Here is a 19650-nt window from a genome sequence, read left to right as displayed (position 1 = left end):
AGGTTGAAAGGTATGGCTGTGTTTTTTTTGGTTCGATTAATTCAAACCTTTTAGAGATGTGAACTTGTAATCATTTGGTGATTGTAGTGGTGAACCTAATGACGAAAAACATTTCACTGAATTTCTGCTCATTTTAAACGGTGTTAATTTAAATGTTCTCAGTGTTTTTCTAATATTAAAGAATTACAGTTGCCAATCCTGACCCCAATCAAAATAGCTACAAGAATATATGTACGGAATATTCACAGAAGATATTCATAGTAAACATATATCTTCTGTGAAGTGTGAAACTGGTAGGAACAATGTGAACGATTTTTAATACAAAGATATATATGCATTTTCTTCTTTTTTTTCTATTATCTTCTATTTTCTTATATATTTGTACTTTTTTTATTGAAATTTTTACCGTATATATATATATATATATATAATTTGTCTAAACAACAGCCCAACAAATTTAGATCTGTAAATTTGCGGAAGCAAATTTTTTTGTTTTTGTTTTTTGTTCTTCCCTAGATGGGATTCGAACTCATGCTACTGAGATATCGTGGCACCAAATAGCCTTGCACTATGCCCGACGCGCTAGACCACTTGACCACTTAGGCTCTATAATAATAAAGCTTTCGGTTGCCGGGTGTTACCTGTCCTCGTCAGTTTATAATCTAACGTCGTAACACAGTACATGATATATAAGGCATGAAGATGGAATTGTTACAGATCAGCTGAATTATCTATTGTAAAGGATCCTACAAATTAATGTAAGATGCAGTCACAGAAATAATTATATTATAAGTACGTCTGAACCAGTGACGACTCTACAACAGATTTTATCCATCGGATCACCAGCAGTGATGGTGATACAAGGCTGAAAATACATTCTGTATATATATCAAGTTTGATTTAATTTAATTTTAGAAAAAGTATGAGAATGAGCCATACCGATTTATTGAAACTTTAGTCACATGTTTGAAGGAGGAAGAGGTGTTGATTGATCATTATACAAAGGTAATATTATTGGTTATGAATGTTATTTTTTTGGTGAAATGCAAATGGATCATGTAAATGTTTTTTATACGACCGCAAAAAAATTTTTGTGGTCGTATATTGGTATGACATTGGCGTTGGCGTCCGTTGTCGTCGTCCGAAGACACATTAGTTTTCACACTCTATCTTTAGTTTAAGTGAATGGATCTCTATGCAATTTTACCATAAGGTTCAATACCACAAAAGTAAGGTTGGGATAGATTTTGGGGGTTATGGTACCAACAGTTAAGGAATTAGGGGCCAAAAATAAGCATTTTTGTAACTTCCAGACATAACTTGTGTGTTAGTGTATGGATCTCTCTGAAATTGTACCACAAGGTCCCATATCACAAAAAGAATGCTTGGATTGATTTTGGGGGTAATTGCCTCAAAATTTTAGGAATTAGGGGCCAAAAAGGGGCAAAAAACCAGCATTTTTCTAGTTTCATGACAATAACTTGTGTGTAAGTGTATGGATCTCTCTGACATTGTATCGCAAGGTTCCATATCACAAAGGGAATGCTGGGATTGATTTTGGGGGTAATTGTCTCCAAATTTTAGGAATTAGGGGCCAAAAAGGGGCAAAAAACAAGCATTTTTATAGTTTCATGACAATAACTTGTGTGTAAGTGTATGGATCTTTATGAAATTGTACTACAAGGTTTCATATCACAAAGGGAAAGCTGGAATTGAGTTTGGGGGTAATTGCCCAAAATGTTTAGGTATAAGGGGCCAAAAAGGGGCCAAAAATAAGCATTTTTCTAGTTTCCAGACAATAACTTGTGTTCAGGTGTATGGATCTTTATGAAATTGTACTGCAAGGTACCATACCACAAAGGGAAGGCTGGGATTGATTTTGGGGGTAATTCCCTTTAAATTTTAGGAATTAGAGGCCATAAAAGGGCAAAAAAACAAGCATTTTTCTAGTTTCAGGACAATAACTTGTGTTCAAGTGTATGGATCTCTCTGAAATTGTACTGCAAAGTACCATATCACAAAGGGAAGGCTGGGATTGAGTTTGGGGATGATGAATCATAAGGGGGTTCAAAAAATTTGGGGGGGATTTGTTTTCCTTTTTTTTTCTTTAAAATTTTCCATTTTAAATTGGTTATTTCTGATTTATATATAAAAGCAAATAATAATGATATGGTTTGAATAGGTAAATTAAAAAATTTTAAGTTCTTAGACCACTTTCATTCTGTGTCAGAAACCTATGCTGTGTCAAATATTTAATTACAATCCAAATTCAGTGCTGTATCAAGCTTGAATGTTGTGTCCGTACTTGCCCCAACTGTTCAGGGTTCGACCTCTGCGGTCTTATCAAGCTGCGCCCCAGCGGAGCATTTTATAAATATTTTATTTTAGGAAAAGGGGGTAGATAAATTGTTTAAATATTTTTTTTTTAAGAAAAAACATATTTGTTTCATGAGGGAAGAAGAGCAGGGGTTTCAAAATGGAGTTTTAAAAATGTTCCTTATGTAAATGAAAACAATTGGTTGTTTTTTGTCGAGCCTTCGACTTTTGTCGCCAAAGGTGAGACATAGCAATCCTACATTCTGTCGTCAGCGACGGCAGCGGCCACAAATATTCACTCTGTGGTTAAAGATTTTAAAATTTTAATAACTTTCTTAAACTATCCTGGATTTGTACCAAACTTGGACAGAAGCTTGTTTATGATCAAAAGCTAGTATCTAGAAGGAAATTTTGTAAAAATTTATTTCCTGTTTTTCTGTATATTACTTATAAATGGACTTAGTTTTTCTTCCAGTTAACATTACATACAGTCTGCAGTTGAAGTTTTTAAAACATTTATTAGATTCTTAAAACATCCTGGATTTTTACCAAACTAATGGATAGAAGCTTCTTACAATCAAAAGATAGTATCTAGAAGAAAATTTTTAATAATTTTTTCCCCATTTTTGTTGAGCCTGCGACTTACAGCAAAAGTAGGCGAGACACTGGGTTCCCAGGAACCCTTACAAATTTTTTATTAATGTAATAAAAAATGGCTTGTCCCATGAAGATGAATAGTCGTTTCCGTATTGATTTAGAGAACTTTTAATGGGACATAACATAAGAAAACTTTTAGAGAAAGTTTTAATAATGTCACGATTACGCAAGCTCAAACAATGTAACAATAGGGAGAAAAACGGATTTTGAAAATGATTGATTGATTGATTGTTGGTTGCTTAACGCCCAGTTACAAATAATTCATGCATTTTCAGGATGATGTGAAGAAAGAAACTAAATTTTCCTCATTCATTAACATACACACATAAACAAAGACCACAATCTAAGGCTGTGTTCACATTGAGCTAAACTCAATTCGGCCTACTTTGGCGAGGGTTTTATGGCAAATCAAAAGAATACCAAAGCAGTGTTCCCGCCTGCCCTAAATAGAAGGGCGGCCCGCCCTTGATGCCCTTACCCCCGCCCTTCTGCCCTCCAAAGTAAAAGAATGCACCCCTCTGCCTTTTCAAAAAAATAAAATTTCCAAATTTCATGCCTACCGGCGTTTCCGGTAAATTGTTACCTGATTGTGTAACACTAATTAACTGACAATGGGATAAAGTTAAATACCTAATGCTTTGGCAGTTTTATCACCTTTGTTAATGATTGTTTACTGCTAATTAGTGGATTTAAGATAATTGAACAAATACTAGATATTTAATACAGAATGAAATGTCCACATGTTATCCATTTGTAATGTTTATGTACAGCATGTACACCTGAAAAAATTTATTTCAGTAGGCATAACATAAAAAATAAAATCTTAAACAATTTTAAAGGCATGTATACATAGTTTTGACTTAATTGGTAAAAAATGTTTTGTTTCATAACCGTGAGTATGAAATTTAAATAAATCAAATCAAATCAAATATTTTATTGTCTTATAAACTTTACAGTTTGTGACCAACATGTATTAACACAATAAACATATATACATACATATCAAACAAACACAATAAAAACAGCATCAAAATTTATAAAAACAAACAAGTTGTTAAGAGTCCCCTGCCCTCAGTTCTAATGACTTTTTCAAGAAGGATCCTAACTTATTTGTTTGTAAAGGCGTTGATGGATTTAGTAAATAATGAATTTTTTCTTCTTCATTTAAATTATTAAAGTTATTATTTTCAGTACATATGTGTTCAAAAAAGGCATTTCTTAGTGTTTTATTATAATCACAATAGAGTAAAAAATGTTTCTCATCCTCTAGTATTTTACATTTATGACAAAGTCGTTCCTCTCTTGGGATTTTAAAATATCTCCCCTTTTCAATTAAGAGGGAGTGATCACTTAGTCTAAATTTAGTGATCAATCTCCTTATCTGAAAATTAGATATATTTAGATAAGATTCTAGTTTGCGATCCTTTTTAAGTTTTTTATATAGATAAAATTTACTTTTATCATCAATGTTTTCAAATTTAGTTTCAATTAAATCTTCATATCTATTTTTCATTTTTAACTTTATATCGTTTTTTATTTTATTTACATCTTTTATGTCCTTACAATTAGAAAAAATATTAAGGTCAATATTAGTCTCTTCAACAATATTCTTTGCATATGTATACCATGAATAAGTTCCAGTCAAATCTAGAGACTGTGCTAGAGAAAAAGCTTCCTTTATCAATGGATTAATATTATTATTATATAGTCTAGCTAAATATAAAAGGGTTTGTGTTTTAATAAAACATTCTATAGGCAATCTTCCTAATTCAACTCTTGCCCCTAAATTGGATGCATTTTTTCTTATTCCTAGAGTAGATTTACAAAATTTAAGATGCATATTTTCAATAGGGGTTTTGTCTGTAAAATCAAGTTGATTAATTTGTTTTCCTGAAGATAAGGCTCTGTTTTTGGCTCTATGAAAAGAAATATATGTATCCAAATATGTTACTTCTGAATTATAGGTCATAATTGGTTTTACTAAAGAATCAAAAAGGTTATTTGCTACTTTTATAGGTAGATTATTCAATGATTTAGTATAGGATTTTATTGCAAAAAATACTTTTTTTGCCTTTTTTGTCAGCTCTAAGGTACTTTGTGATAAATTTCCATTACATTTTATCAACATTCCCAAAAATGAATATTCTGATACGCTCTCTATGGCTTCATTCTCATAGTAAATATGTGATGTTTCACCATTTTGTTTGGACTGACTGAAAATCATGGATTTTGTTTTGTTTGTATTTAAAGAGCGTTGCCATTTGTTGCAATATAATTTAACATTATTTAAACTGTTTTGAAGACCCTCTTTCGATTCTGACAGGATCAAAAGATCATCTGCAAAAAGAGGCATCCCACCTTACTATTTATAAGCTTAAGGGGACTTGAATCATTTCCCTCAAAATTTTTTACAATATCATTTATGAAGACATTAAATAAAGTTGGGCTGAGGGTGTCTCCTTGTTTAACCCCTCTAGCAATATTAAAAAATTCTGATACATAATCTTTGTATTTGAAAGATGATTTAGTATTTAAGTATTGTTGTTTTATAACTCTGTAAAAAGACCTGCCAACTCCCATTTTGCATAATTTATAAAGTAAAGCAGTTCTCCATACTGAATCAAAAGCCTTTTTCAGATCTATAAAGCAGGCATAAATCTTTTTTTTCTCTTTATGTAGATATTTATTAATCAAGGACTTCAATATAAAGATGCTATCAGCTGTTCTGTGATTTTCTCTGAAACCAAACTGACAATCACTTAATTGTTTGTCAACAATCTTGATTAGCCTATTATTCAATATGGCATTAAAAAGTTTTGGTAGATTACTTATAAGAGAAATTCCTCTATAATTATTAGGGTCTAACTTGTCACCTTTTTTATGTAAAGGGATCATGAAAGATAATTTCCATGAATCTGGATAATTACCTGTCTTTAAAATCAAATTAAAAACTTTTACAATAGAATTAATTATCACAGGTTGTGAATGTTTGAGTATTTCATTCACAATTCTATCTGGACCTGCTGATTTGTTTACTTTAAGGTTTGAAATGACCAGTTTTACCTCAGCAAATGTAATTGGTGCATCAGTTTCCATATTCAATTCAATATTATCCTCTAGAATGTTTAATTCACGTTCCAGTTTATTTACAAAGGGTTTGTCATATGATGTTGGGGTACCCTGATCCTGAAAATGTTTTATGATTTTATTTTCATTCATTAAAATTTCAGGAATATCTTCTTCAATATTTGGTTTCTTTTTTATTGCCTTTAGAACATTCCAATATTCTTTTGGATTATTTTTAAAGTTATCTGAAAGTGATTTATAAAGTTTTTGGAGAAGAACCAAAGAAATTTGTACTTTGAACATAACAAGATTTACTTCCTGTTTTACTTCTTGTATTTTATAATCCTCCTGACATAGGAGCACTCAACAAATTTATTTTTAACAATGATGGAGAAAAAAGTAACTGTTTATACCTTCTGCAATATATTATTGCATCAATATAATATGATCATCTCCTGTCTCACCTGTTATATTTATAAAACTCCTTACCGAGGAGCACTTTGGTGTGCACTTAAAAATACTTTTTTGTAACAATTCAAATGATAATAAATAACTCTCAATAACATATATACTATATGTTTGAACAAGTAATTTAAATGTAGATAATTTAATTACATTAAACATTCAATTTTGCATGTATAACTCCATCTTTCAAAACTACTTGTTTATTTTTATAGACTGGTATAAGTTATAAAACATTGAAATTTCTGATGATTATTTTCCTTATCAAATGTACAAGTTTGTTTAGATTAACATCAAAATGATATGCTTTGCTTCATGGTATGATAATTTGATAAAAGAAAATTCTTATGGGAACCAACATCAAGAACACATTAATTTCTGAATATGGTTTAAATACAACTAATGTTCGACAGCTGAGCCTAGCAATATTCAAGGTAATTTATACACTGTCCAACATTGCCCTTAAAATCAGGGTTATAACGCTAAAGTGCCCTTTCAGACAACTAGCACCCTTCTGCCCTGAGATTCAAGCTGGAACACTGCAAAGTGTCCATGGGGTGATTTTTGAAATGAATAGTCTGGACTGGAACAAACTGTAAAAAACATTTTGTCCAAAACATAATGAAAATAAATATTTTGTCTTACAAAATGCAGAACTTTGCAAGAAATAGTAATGTACAAAAGGTGAAAATAATTTTCACGCTAAATAAATAAACCATACTAAAAACCAGTGTAAAATGAATATTATATCAGCAAACAATCGACCCTCCCACTGAAAACGCCGTAGCGGAGTGGGCATTAAGTTTTACCCTTGTCCGTCTGTACGTCCGTATATATCCCAAAGTTGGTTTCCGTTCTCTAACTTTAGTTTGCCTCTACCAAATGTTATGAAACTTATACATATAGTTTATTACCACAAAACACAGATCAAGTTTGATTTTCAGTTGCCTCACTTCAACCGTTCTAGAGTTATGTCTCTTTACAAATGGAAAAATTGCTGAATTTTCGGTTTCCATTCTCTAACTTTAGTTTGCCTCAACCAAATGTTATGAAACTAATATACACTATGCTATTACCACAAAACACAGATCGAGTTTGAATTTCGGTTGCATCACGTCTACTGCTCTAGAGTTATGCCCCTTTACAAATGGAAAAATTGGTGAATTTTTCATTTCTGTTCTCTTATTTTAGTTTGCCTCAACCAAATGTTATAAAACTTATACACAATGCTTATTACCAGGAAACTCAGATCAAGTACAAATTTAGGTAGCGTCACTTTTACTGTTCTTGTGTTATGTCCCATTATAACGTTGTATGTATCTGTGTCCATGGGGACACATTCCCCATTTATTTCAGAAATGAAATTGGAAATTTGGAATATTGATTCCTACAAATAAGACATTGATTTGGTGTGGTCTTTTCACTGTTAATTAATCACACAAGTTTTCATGATAAGATCTTTAAACAGTCATTTTAAGGTATGTGGACCCCTCCAACAAGATTCAGGCTTTACATTATTATTATGATACATTTTTTTCTGGGAATAGTCCTCATATATAAAGTAACTTGACTCTCTAGCTTCAATTTCTGTGTAAGTCTTGATTATAATCAATTATGCATCATTTTTTTCCAGCCAAATGAAGAAGAGCTCAAAAAAGAAAATATTTCTCGAACTATAAAACTCTTGGAAGAATCTGAAACATTTGAACGGGTAATAACTGAACTTTTTCATACTTTTAATGACAGTTACATGTATACACAGTAAGATAGCTTTTCTTTGAACTTAAACCTTTTCAGGCATGTCAAAGGTACATCAAGGATGAAAATTGATAAAAATTTTACTGCCAATAGTAGGAATATTCATAGAAGAATTACAAGTTTGTTCTATATTTTTATAAGCATTACCATTACTTTAAATGTATTTCTGTTGAATTTTTGTACTAACCTAACAGAGAGTGTTGGCTATATTGACTTGGTGCATTTAGAAAATAATGAAAAATAATACAAAAATTCAAATAAGTATATTACATGTACTAGTTTTATTAGTTTATATCTTATAAATTTATTTTCACATATATTTGAATATATTTACAGAGCCTTGAAAAAAAAGTAAAAAACTTTAATTCTTTGTTGGAAGAAGAAAAACGGAAGGTTAAAGAACTTGACAAGAAAAAAGAAGACACACAGGGTATATTTGCATTTGATTATTTTGCTGGTCTGCCCTAATTCACCAATGTTAGCTCTTTTTATTACATGTATTTGAGCACCAAATTTTTAAGGCAGTTTCTGTTTTCTTGCCTTTGCATAGACAGGGTATAAGTCACTGATCAGGGTCAACAGGTCACCATACCTGCAAAGCATATTAAATCTGCCAGACTTTTAATTCATAAGAAATCAGAATGAAACAGTTTATTTGTTTTTCATTGCTGTTTCATTCTTTAGTTGTTTAAAGATACATTTGTTATAATTCAATATTGAATATAACTTCATTTGATTGACCAATTCCTAGTAGACAGAAAATGTCTTTCACTTCAATTCTAATTATCTTTTTTTAAATCACTAAACCAATTAAAACTGATATTAACCACAATCATCCTGAAGGTATGTTAAGCTTTAATCAGTTTTTTTTTTGGTATCTAATAATATCACTGTTTTCGGAGAACCAACACTTACTATATATTAAACAAAATTACACTAAAGAACATATTTTAACATTAATGGTACTAATATGAAGGAAACATAATGCTTTGATACCAACTTAGGAGTTTCTAGTTACTGAATTCATTGTTTATGCCCTGCCTACAAAAGTAGAGGGCAAAATGTTATCCAGTCTGTCTGTTTGTCTGTCCATCCATATTTTATCAGGTTAAAGTTTTAATGTAGTTTGCAATGAAGTTGTGGTCATCAACTTGAAACTTTGTATGCAGTATAAAAATAAGACGTGCTATGATTACCTATGAGACAACTATCCACTAGGGACCAAAAAATGTAAATGTTAGCAGCAATAAGTAACTGCACATCCTTCAAAATGAGCAAATATCATATTTGTTCATTAGAATATGAACTTATTTTTAAAAACTATATAGCAAAATGGGTCTTTTACCTAGATTTCATGGTTCACTAATGAAGTTTCAGTTATGTTGAAAGGTAGTTTACCATGAAGCTGTTGTCACATCAATTTGAAAATTAGTACACATGGTTTAATGATTTGCATATTTAAAGATAGATGCCGAATAATGGTTTGAACCCAGATTTCATGGTTCACTGAAAAGAAAACATTGATAATGCCAACGAGCATGTTGTCCTTTGGTCACATTGTATTTCTTCTAATTTAGGCCCAAACAATTCATCTTTTGGGAGGAGTCATGTTTTTTTCACGAGACGAACATTCTTGTAATTGAAGCAAGATGTTCCACTCCATTTAAATTTTATTTGATATATGGATCTTGTGGAATGTTATTCATCTTAGACACATTTCTTTCAATGCTATAACATGACTTCCTTGATATTTTTTCATTTCAAATATTGATTAATGATTGCTTAACATTTCAAAGAGGATGTATTCCAAAATACAAGGTGATTATAGAAGATTATAGAATGAATACTTTTACAAAGCTGGAAAAAGATTTTGGTTAATAAAAAAAACGAAAATGTTGAATTTCCAGTTTTGAAATTGAAAACATATTTAGGAATCATGATTTTTGTTTATTACACTGTGTGACAAGTTATGTTAGTTTTTTTTAATTTAATAGAAGCACAGAACATGTCAGACACATCAAGACGAAAGAATGGTGTCAATTCTGGTAATGTGTTGGAGAAGTTAAATAATGATACGATTGTGATACAGAGGAGATTAGTTGAGATTGCTCATGAAACAGACAGGGCTAAACATGTAAGTTTTAACATTGATAACTGGGATTTCGTTACCACAAATTACTTAAAACATTTACTAAATTCTTCCATAGATACAAAGATTTGGTTTGGAAGTTTGGCTGTACCTGAAGAAAACTTATTTCAAATGGGATAAGACTGCCTCGGTGGTAGTGTGTTCATCTCGAGTGCGGGAGGTCATGGGTTAGAACCCTGGCCGGGTCAAACCAAAGACTCCAGAATTGATATTTTCTGCTTCTCTGCTAAGCATGTGGCATTAAGGAGTAAGAGCAAATATAATTAAGAAGATGTGGTATGAGTGCCAATGAGACAACTCTCCATCCAAGTCACAATGTTTAAAAAGTAAACAATTATGTGTAAAAGTACGGCCTTCAACACGGAGCCTTGACTCACACCAAACAGCAAGCTATAAAGGGCCCCAAAATGACTAGTGTAAAACAATTCAAACAGGAAAACCAACGGTCTAATCTATTTAAAAAACCAGAAACACTTATGAACCACATCATCAAACGACAACCACTGAACAACAGGCTCCTGACTTATGACAGTTGCATACAAATGCAGCAAGTTTAAATGTTTTAACAGGCGCCAACCTTCACCCTAAACTGAAACAGTAGTGTAACATTACAACATAAAAAGACACACTATAAAATATCAATTGAAATGGCTTAACTCTATCAAAAAGACATATAAACAAAAATGGGTAAACATACACTGAACGAAAGACTGGTTGGTTAGGAGTCAGAATAATGTGTCTGGGTAAGGTGAAATGTCTTCCTGTGGAGTGTTACCTTGTGAACTAACACGTTAAAACCCGGCTCAGCATGCTAGTCTAGTACAAAGCTGGGTAAATATTCATATTACATTAACATGCTCTCATCCTGAATATGCATATTTATTTGCTGCTGGACTTTAAGCAGCCAATCATCATCATCATCAAACAGGATAGCACATCCTTATTTTTACAGATATTTTGTTTATTGAGCCCGCAAAATTTAGATATTCTTCCAAGTAAATTTATCAATCCTTTAGAGCTATTTTCCTAATGCTTGTAGTTTAAAGGTTTGGTTGGCTTGCTTGATTTGATTGTATTAATGTTTGCTCAAGCATTGTAATTGAGATTGACATCTGAAATCAATAGATAGGCGGGGCTTCAGGTTGTATACATTATACTTAAATGTTATTGGATGTTAAGTATAATGCAGAGTATAATGTATACAAGCTGAAGCCCCGCCTATCTATTGATTGCAGATGTCAATCTTAATTACAATGCTTGAGCAAACATTTATACAAACAAAGCAATCAAGCCAACCAAACCTTTAAACTACAAGCATTAGGAAAATAGCTCTAAATAAACTTATTCTAAAAGGTTACCAATTCAACACTGTAATTAGATCTTTGCATATTGTTTATTGTTATAAATATTGATTTTGTTATCAGTAAATTAAAATCAACTAAATATTATGTTTATATACATATACACATTCATAGCTCTACAATCTGTCGATACCTTTATTTTGGCATTGAGCAAGGTCATGGGTTTCTCTGACTGTTTGACGTCTTTACACTAAATCCATTGGATGTTTGATGTGTACTGATTGATATTTTAGTCTTAGATGCATGATTTTTTTATTAGTTGTTATTGGCTTTGAACTAGCTGTCAGTAACTGGGAGTACTATTTGTCTTTTTTGCTGTGAGGATGTATAAATACCCTGCAACATCTGGTCTGTGTTTTTGTGGGATGTGTTCTGCTTTGTATCAATCTGATGAGTTAAGCCTTTTTCAACTGATTTTTATAGTTTGTTCTTATGTTGTACTGTTACGACACTGTCTCAGGTTAGGGGAGGTTTTGGCACCTCTTTTGAATTGTCATTTCGGGGCCTTTTATAGCTGACTATGCAGTATGGGTTTTGCTCATTGATGAATGCTATACAGTGACCTGTAGTTGTAAACTGCCATTGGTCTCCTGTGGAGAGTTGTCTCATTGGCAATCATACCACATCTTCTTTTTTTTATATTTATATGCTATAATATGTGATGTTTTCTTCAACTTCCTTTGTATAAGATACTTATAGTGGGTGTCTCATTAGTGAGTAGTAGCTCACTGGTCAACTTGTTTTTTACCATGTGGTTTCATTCATATTTACAAAATTTCTTGTTCTGTTATAAAATCATGTCCTGACATTTTGTGTGTGGTATCACCAAAATCTGAACTTTTTGTAATGCTATATGATTATAGGAAAGTGAGAGGAAGTTATGTTGATGATTTAGAGTTTGTTTTACATAATCCTTTTAGGCACATTTCTGTTTCACCAAGGTCCTTTTTAATGATACGTCAGGTCACAAAGTCTCCGCAAAACCCCGCATAGTCCTAGGTCAGATTTGAACATGTTGAAGGCACAACATTGTTGAAATTTGAATTTTAACCATATAAAATATTTGAGTATTTCCTGTATTGCTTCTGGTATTCATGGATTTGATTTTGATTTAGATTTTTGGTGTTTTAACGCCACTTTTAAGCACCGCTTTTGGGCTATTTCGTGGCGGCCAGTTTTTATTGGTGGAGGAAGCCGGAGTGCCCGGAGAAAACCACCGACCTTCGATAGGAAAACTGACAATCCTAGTCAATTAAGATTGGAGTCGAGTGCACCCGCACGAGCGGGATTCGAACTCACAACCTCAGTGTTGACTGGCTAGTGATTACAGTAGTAACTACTTAGACCACTCGGCCACCGAGGCCCCCCCTGGTATTCATGGACAACAAAAGTTTAATCTGCATAAATGTGTGAAACCATTATTGATAAGTGGTATGATTTTTTTTTAGGCCATCAAGGATGCATTAAGAGATTTCCTTAAAAGAGGAACAGAATTAAGGAAAACATTTTTAGAAGTGATAACTAAATGGAAGAAACAATCAAAGTCTAAATATGTAGCATTAGTGGAGACTGACTACCCACTTAAAGAAATGGAAGATAGGTAAATATGATCAGTTTCAATTATACTATTAATGTATGTAGTAAAAAAAAAATACAAGCAATCTGATGTTTTCATTTATAAAACTAAATACGTTGCAGAGTCAGCCACTAGACACAATTTTTAATTAATTTTGAAGAATTCACTTTTTTTTATTAAGTTACACCATGAAAAAATATTTTTAATAAATTTGAGCCTATTTTCAATCGTGTAGTTTTTATGTGGAAAAATTGCCTACGTTTTCTCCAATTTATTTGTTTTTGGTTTATATCCCTTCATCTTTCTAAGAATTTTTGTATATGTGAAGTTAATTACCTTTCATTATCTTGCATGGATTAGGGGACTTTGAGCATCTTTTAAACTATTTTAATACAATGAAACCTGTAAATGATTGAACGAACCCTGCTTTTTACTAGACTGATATGCTTGCTCATACCCTACAGCGAGGTCGCAATCTTAATTACTTTAGTCAAATAACTTTAAGACATGTTTATTGCTGATTTTTGTAGGTGTAAGAAGTATGGAAAGTTGCTGTACAATACTCTTGAATTTATCCAGGCAGATTTACTTGTACTTTCTAATTGTAAGTGGGATATGGAGATAGATGTTGATCTACAAGACATCGTCAACAACCTGTACAAACTATTCGAAGAAATCTGTCAAAGGTATCACTATATATATTAGAACACTAGTATTACTGTGGATTCATTTATTTTCGTGGATACCAATTTTCAAGGATTAAGGAAAACTTGCATATTTGTGGATATTTAATTTCGTGGTTTTGCCGAAGTCTGCATACAAGCATATATAAAATTTGTCATTCGTTGAACATTTAATTTCGTGGTTTACCTGTTCCAACGAAATCCACAAAAATTGGTATCCCACGAATAATAAAGAATCTACAGTATTCATTGAGCACAATATGTTTTGTACTATAAATGTCAGGAGGAACACTCTTCAAATGACATGCTCTGTTCAGATTTAGTAGTTAGGGAAAAAAATCATGTTACTTGGGCCAAGGTTTTTTTGATTTGTTGGTTTATAGATTTTCCATGCGAAAGATTTTTTTCTGGTCGGTCGGTTGGAAAAAAGAAAAGAAGAAAAAAATCTTACAAGACATAGATATGTATAGAATTACTTTGACCTTGAACTTTATTACAGTTTTTTGTGTTCTCTTTTTTTGTCATCATTCCTTACATTTTAGTGCCAAATTTTTTGTCTCTGCTGTTCAAAACAAAAAATGCATGTCATCATCCAATAAGTTCATAAAAAAGGGAAGAGGTATGTTACAAACAGGAAATAAATGGACATTTTGTGATGCTCGAGAAACGAAAAAAATATCTATACTTTGCTTTTTATCAATTTTCACAAATCATGGTGAACAATGAACTTCAAGCAGCAAAGCATATGAAAAAAAAATGCAAACATGTTGCAAGAAAAAATACACTTTCCAAACCTATAAAGTAGGCCTGTCCAATGTGAAAGATGGGGATATTGGTTTTCATCCTTTTTGCCAAGTAACCCTGCTTTGATATCCCAATGGATGAAAATTTCAAGTACAACCTATGAAACAAGAAAAATTCCAATTGTTTGAGGTCATCTTCTGTTACTTTTTACTTAACATCTTTCCCCTTTGAAGGGTCCATTTTGTATATGAAGATGAAACAGCTTTCCCAAAATGTTTGAAGATAAAATCTTAAAGATTTATGACGAAAAAAGGAAAACACATTTATTGTAAGGGCTTTTAACATAGGGTTCGGTAAAATTATTTGCATAAACAACACGAGATCTGTTTCAATTGTCTTATTTTAGAATTTCTTTTTAGCTCACCTTTCCAAAGGAAATGTGAGCTTTTGCCATCACTTGACGTCCGTCATCATCGTCGTTCGTCAGGTGTAAACTATTTCAAACATCTTCTCCTCTGAAACTACTGAACAAATTCCAACCAAACTTAAGCTGTGGCTTATATCTCACTAACACATTTAGAGCAAATCTGAAATGGGGTATTAATGTTCATTAGGTCAAGTTCTATCAGCCCTGAAATTTTCAGATGAATCTAACAACCCATTGTTGGGTTGCTGCCACTAAATTGGTAACTTTAAGGAAATTTTGCAGTTTTTGGTTATTATCTTGAATATTATTAAAGATAAAGATAAACTGTAAACAGCCAAAATGTTCACCAAAGTAAGATCTACAAATAAGTTTTTATATGACCAAAATTGTTAATTGACCCCTTAAGGAGTTATTGCCCTTTAAGGACAATTTTACACAATTTGTTTATCATATTTTCTAACTTAAAAAAATCTTCACCTCTGAAACTACTGAACCAAATTAAACCAAACTTAAGCTGAATGATTCTTAGGTTATCTAGAATAAAGTGTTTTATTTTCTGTTTCCTCAGAAAACATGGCCGCCATGGCTAAAAATAGAACATAGGGTAAAATGCAGTTTTTGACTTATATCTCAAAAACTAAAGCATTTAGAGCAAATCAGACAGAGTTAAAGTATTCATTAGGTCAAGGTCTACCTGCCCTGAAATAATCAGCCAAATCGGGTATCTGATTTTTAGGTTATTGCCCCTGAATTGATGATTTTAAGGAAATTTTGCAGTTTTCGGTTATTATCTTGAATTTTATCATAGATAAAGATAAACTGTAAACAGCAAAAAATGTTCAGCAAAGTAAGATCTACAAATAAGTTATTATATGACCAAAATTGTTAATTGATCCCTTAAGGAGTTATTGTCCTTTAAAGACAATTTTTCACAATTTGTTCATCTAGTTTGCTTACTTTATAAAATATTTTCCTTTGAAACTGCTGAATGAGTTTCAGAGTATCTAGTATAAATTTTGTATTTTATTTCCTTGTACGTCAAGAAACATAGCCACTATGGCTAAAATGGAACATAGGGGTAAAATGCATTTTTTTGCTTTTGAAGAAAATATGACAGATACAAAAAACATTTAAATGGCATTTTAAAGCCATATTGAAAAGCAAAAATACTCATTTATGAAGGATTTAAGCAAAAAATTACAGGTGAGCAATTCAGGCTCTTGAGAGCCTCTTGTTTAAGATTACAAACACCACTGATTATTTTGTGATTTTTATTTCTTAGATCATAAACACAATGGATGATTTGTTATCTTTTGTTTTTATGTTAACATAATTTGAGGTAAATATAAAAATAAGAAGATGTCATATGATTGCCAATGAGATAACTCTCCACCAATGACCAAATGACGTAGAAGGTTAGCAAACTTAGGTCACTTTACAGCCTTCAACAATGAGGAAAACTCATACCTTATAGCAAGCTATAAAAAGCCCCAATATAATAAATGTAAAACAATACAAACAAGAAAACTAATGGCCTGAAAGAAAATTACCCTCATAAAAGTCAAAAGTATACTGAAAAAAAATATTGCTCATCACTTAGATTCATGATGTACTTATGCTTCACTATCAAAACACAGAAATATAGGATTAAGAAGTTATCTATTTAAATATATTTCTCTTCTGTTGTTTGTCTTATATAAAAAAGGGAACCATTATTTCCACTGCTTTTTTTATCTTTTCCAATCAGCACATTTCTGGTTACTGAACAAACCCGTCATCTCATAAAAGTAGAACTTGGGTCAAAAAAGAGGACAAAGGATGCTGCTGATGATGAAGAAACTAAGCCAGGAAAAACCTTCAAGTGCCCAAAATTTACTGCTACTGTCAGGTAACATAAACTGATTTATATGTTCCGATTATCAGGTTTTCTGCATATTGATACTGTTAGATATCAACTCAAAGTCACAATATGAAGATTTTTGACCGGAGAGCACAGGGAAAAATTTTGAAAAGGCATCATATTGTGTCAAGATATTTTAAAATGTTAATATGATGCAAATCTGATAATTGTTGATTGGATGGTACTTGTGAGTTTTTCTTGATAGAAACATTAGGTTTTTGTGTGTTTTACCAACAAACAGGAAGAGGACTTGATTAGTTATAGTCAAACTTATCAAAGTCAGATTGAACTTTATGACTGATGAAAAGTCAGAGTCAAAGTTATTTAGGCCTGATCAAGCATATCTCATGTTGTGAATAGTTGATCATAGCTATATAGGCACAGAGAAGACCAATAGCTTCTTTTTTGAGACTTGCATAAGATATGTTCAATCTTCATCCTATAGTGCAGTGTAGATTATAAAGACCTGATGATTCAGGCTCAAAATGATATTTATTTTTATTTATTCAATTTGTCATCTTTTAGATTGAATATTTGTTTAAGAGGTCATTAATTATCCTGGTTTTTTATGGCCCCGCCACAAAGTTTTTGAAATAATTTTGTGAAAATAACAGTTATACAGACTTTTTATTTCTAAATGCCTTCACATATTGAGCTGATTTTTAGTTATGCGAGTCTACTATGATGAGTTACAGATCAAGTTTACGTTGAATTCCACTCCACCGATTTTTGCCAAAATTATTGGCTTTGGACTTTGAAAATGTTGTGAAAATAACAGTTTACACATTTTTTTTTCCTAAACACCTTCACATATATTGAGCTGATTTTTAGTATGTGAGAGTCTACTATGATGAGTTACAGATTAAGTTTATGTTGGGTTCTGCTCTGCTGATTTGTGTCAAAATTACGGGCTTTGGACTTTGAAAATTTCGTGAAAATAACAGTTATACAGACTTTATTCTCAAATTTCCACTCCTAAAAATGATTTCAAGCTTTTTTAAATGCGGGCCTATTCTGTGTTGTTCCTAAAAAAACATTTAGTTTTTTTTTTGGAGTGGAGGGGGGGATGTTGAGTAAAGATTACACTAAGTTCAATTGAATGCCTATCTCTGCTGTCTAGCTGTATTTCAGCCATCTTCTCTACAAATGTGTTGTGAGTACAAATAACATATAGGGCAGTGAGGTGAATTTCTTTAGATCATATCCATGTACATGTCAAACAATTGATTTATAATGTATATTCAGATATTTATTCCATTTAGAATGAAGTGTTGCATATTAACCTACTTGCTGAAAAAATTGCCTAAAATAGTACATGCTGTTTGGATATAACTCAATTTGAAATATTGTTGGACTATGTTTCTTTGCTAAATACAGTGCAATGTTTGTTTTTTACAAGTTTTTCATGCAAAATGAAAGCAATCTTTATCCCTCAGTGCTCAGAAGCAATTTGATTAAGTGTCTATTAAGAATGTTTTCTATTGAATTAACAAATGAAAGGGTTGTAATCTATAAGAAAATGTGAATTTTGTGTTGAGAATTGATTTAACAGCATATTTGTTTTTCCAGATTATTTTTTGCATAGCATAGTGTCTAGCAATTATAAATGTATCTCAGAAACAACTAATACTATTTTTTATAGCAACTGTTACTATTTTTAAGAAAATTAATGATACCATTTTAAGTAGGTAATGATTGTTGAGTGTTATTACTGAACAGTAGCTATTAATTAATGTCCTGTTATAGATTGGTAGCTACAGAAGGTTTGGTTGGACGACAGAAAGTTAAAGCTTACTTCTGTCATGAAGATTCTTTGAATGATATTCATCATCGAAATGCTTGGGAAGAATTAGCTGAGAAGAGTTTCCCATTGCTTAATAAAGGAAATTCCCGAACAATGCCATTTGGACAGCAGGGATATGCTACATTCAGGAACTTGGAGTTGACTGACTTCAAGAGGGATCAGGACAAACATGTCTGTGAGGAGAAATACAGAATTGTTTTTGTAACAGAACAGAATGTTGCTAGTAAAAAACTTGTATTTAGGGTAAGTTGAAATCTCAATAATATAAAATTTTTATTTTGCCATAATTTGATTCTGTCAAAGGTATCATAAATTGAATGGTTCAATGAGTTGTTTTACAATTCTATGAAAAGACAGCTTAAAGAAGAGATTTAATAGTAAAACAGTCGTTATGCATTTAGATTTGACACAAGTAAAAAATTATAAGACATTGATGTATTTAAAAATTATAGATAATGTTTCAAAAGAGGGTGTTTTTCGACTGAGATGAGATGTAGAAGAGAAACATCCTCAAGTTTGAAAGACCATTGATAATCTATTTATTGCTGTTTTCTGAGGCAACATCAAACATTCTCTGTCTAAATGACTGAGAAAAACCCATATCACGTGAGTAGCGTGATATGAAAAATTATCACAAAAAAAAAGCAAAGCAAAATTTTTGAAAATAGCGATGATATGAATTTATTGATTATCTTTATCTGTTAAGCAACAAATCACCCTGATTCTAGAAATGTTGTGAATAAATTA

General features: G+C 31.7%; 1 protein-coding gene across 1 annotated transcript in view; it reads left to right on the top strand.

Moving 5' to 3' along the window:
- Positions 1 to 19650, top strand: part of LOC127728275 (signal transducer and activator of transcription 1-alpha/beta-like) — a 46491-nt gene that overhangs the window by 12085 nt on the left and 14756 nt on the right. Inside the window, exons 4-11 of the mRNA XM_052235570.1 lie at positions 916 to 1005; positions 8135 to 8212; positions 8596 to 8689; positions 10254 to 10393; positions 13218 to 13369; positions 13876 to 14031; positions 16947 to 17087; positions 18846 to 19146. Of these exons, the coding sequence (XP_052091530.1) occupies positions 916 to 1005; positions 8135 to 8212; positions 8596 to 8689; positions 10254 to 10393; positions 13218 to 13369; positions 13876 to 14031; positions 16947 to 17087; positions 18846 to 19146 (1152 nt within the window). The remainder of the gene's footprint in view (positions 1 to 915; positions 1006 to 8134; positions 8213 to 8595; positions 8690 to 10253; positions 10394 to 13217; positions 13370 to 13875; positions 14032 to 16946; positions 17088 to 18845; positions 19147 to 19650) is intronic.

The sequence above is a fragment of the Mytilus californianus genome, unplaced genomic scaffold, assembly GCF_021869535.1.
Source record: "Mytilus californianus isolate M0D057914Y unplaced genomic scaffold, xbMytCali1.0.p SCAF_2, whole genome shotgun sequence".
Taxonomy (NCBI): Eukaryota; Metazoa; Mollusca; class Bivalvia; order Mytilida; family Mytilidae; genus Mytilus; species Mytilus californianus.
The sequence above is the reverse complement of the archived record's forward strand: the minus strand, read 5'-3'. Positions and strand labels throughout refer to the sequence as shown.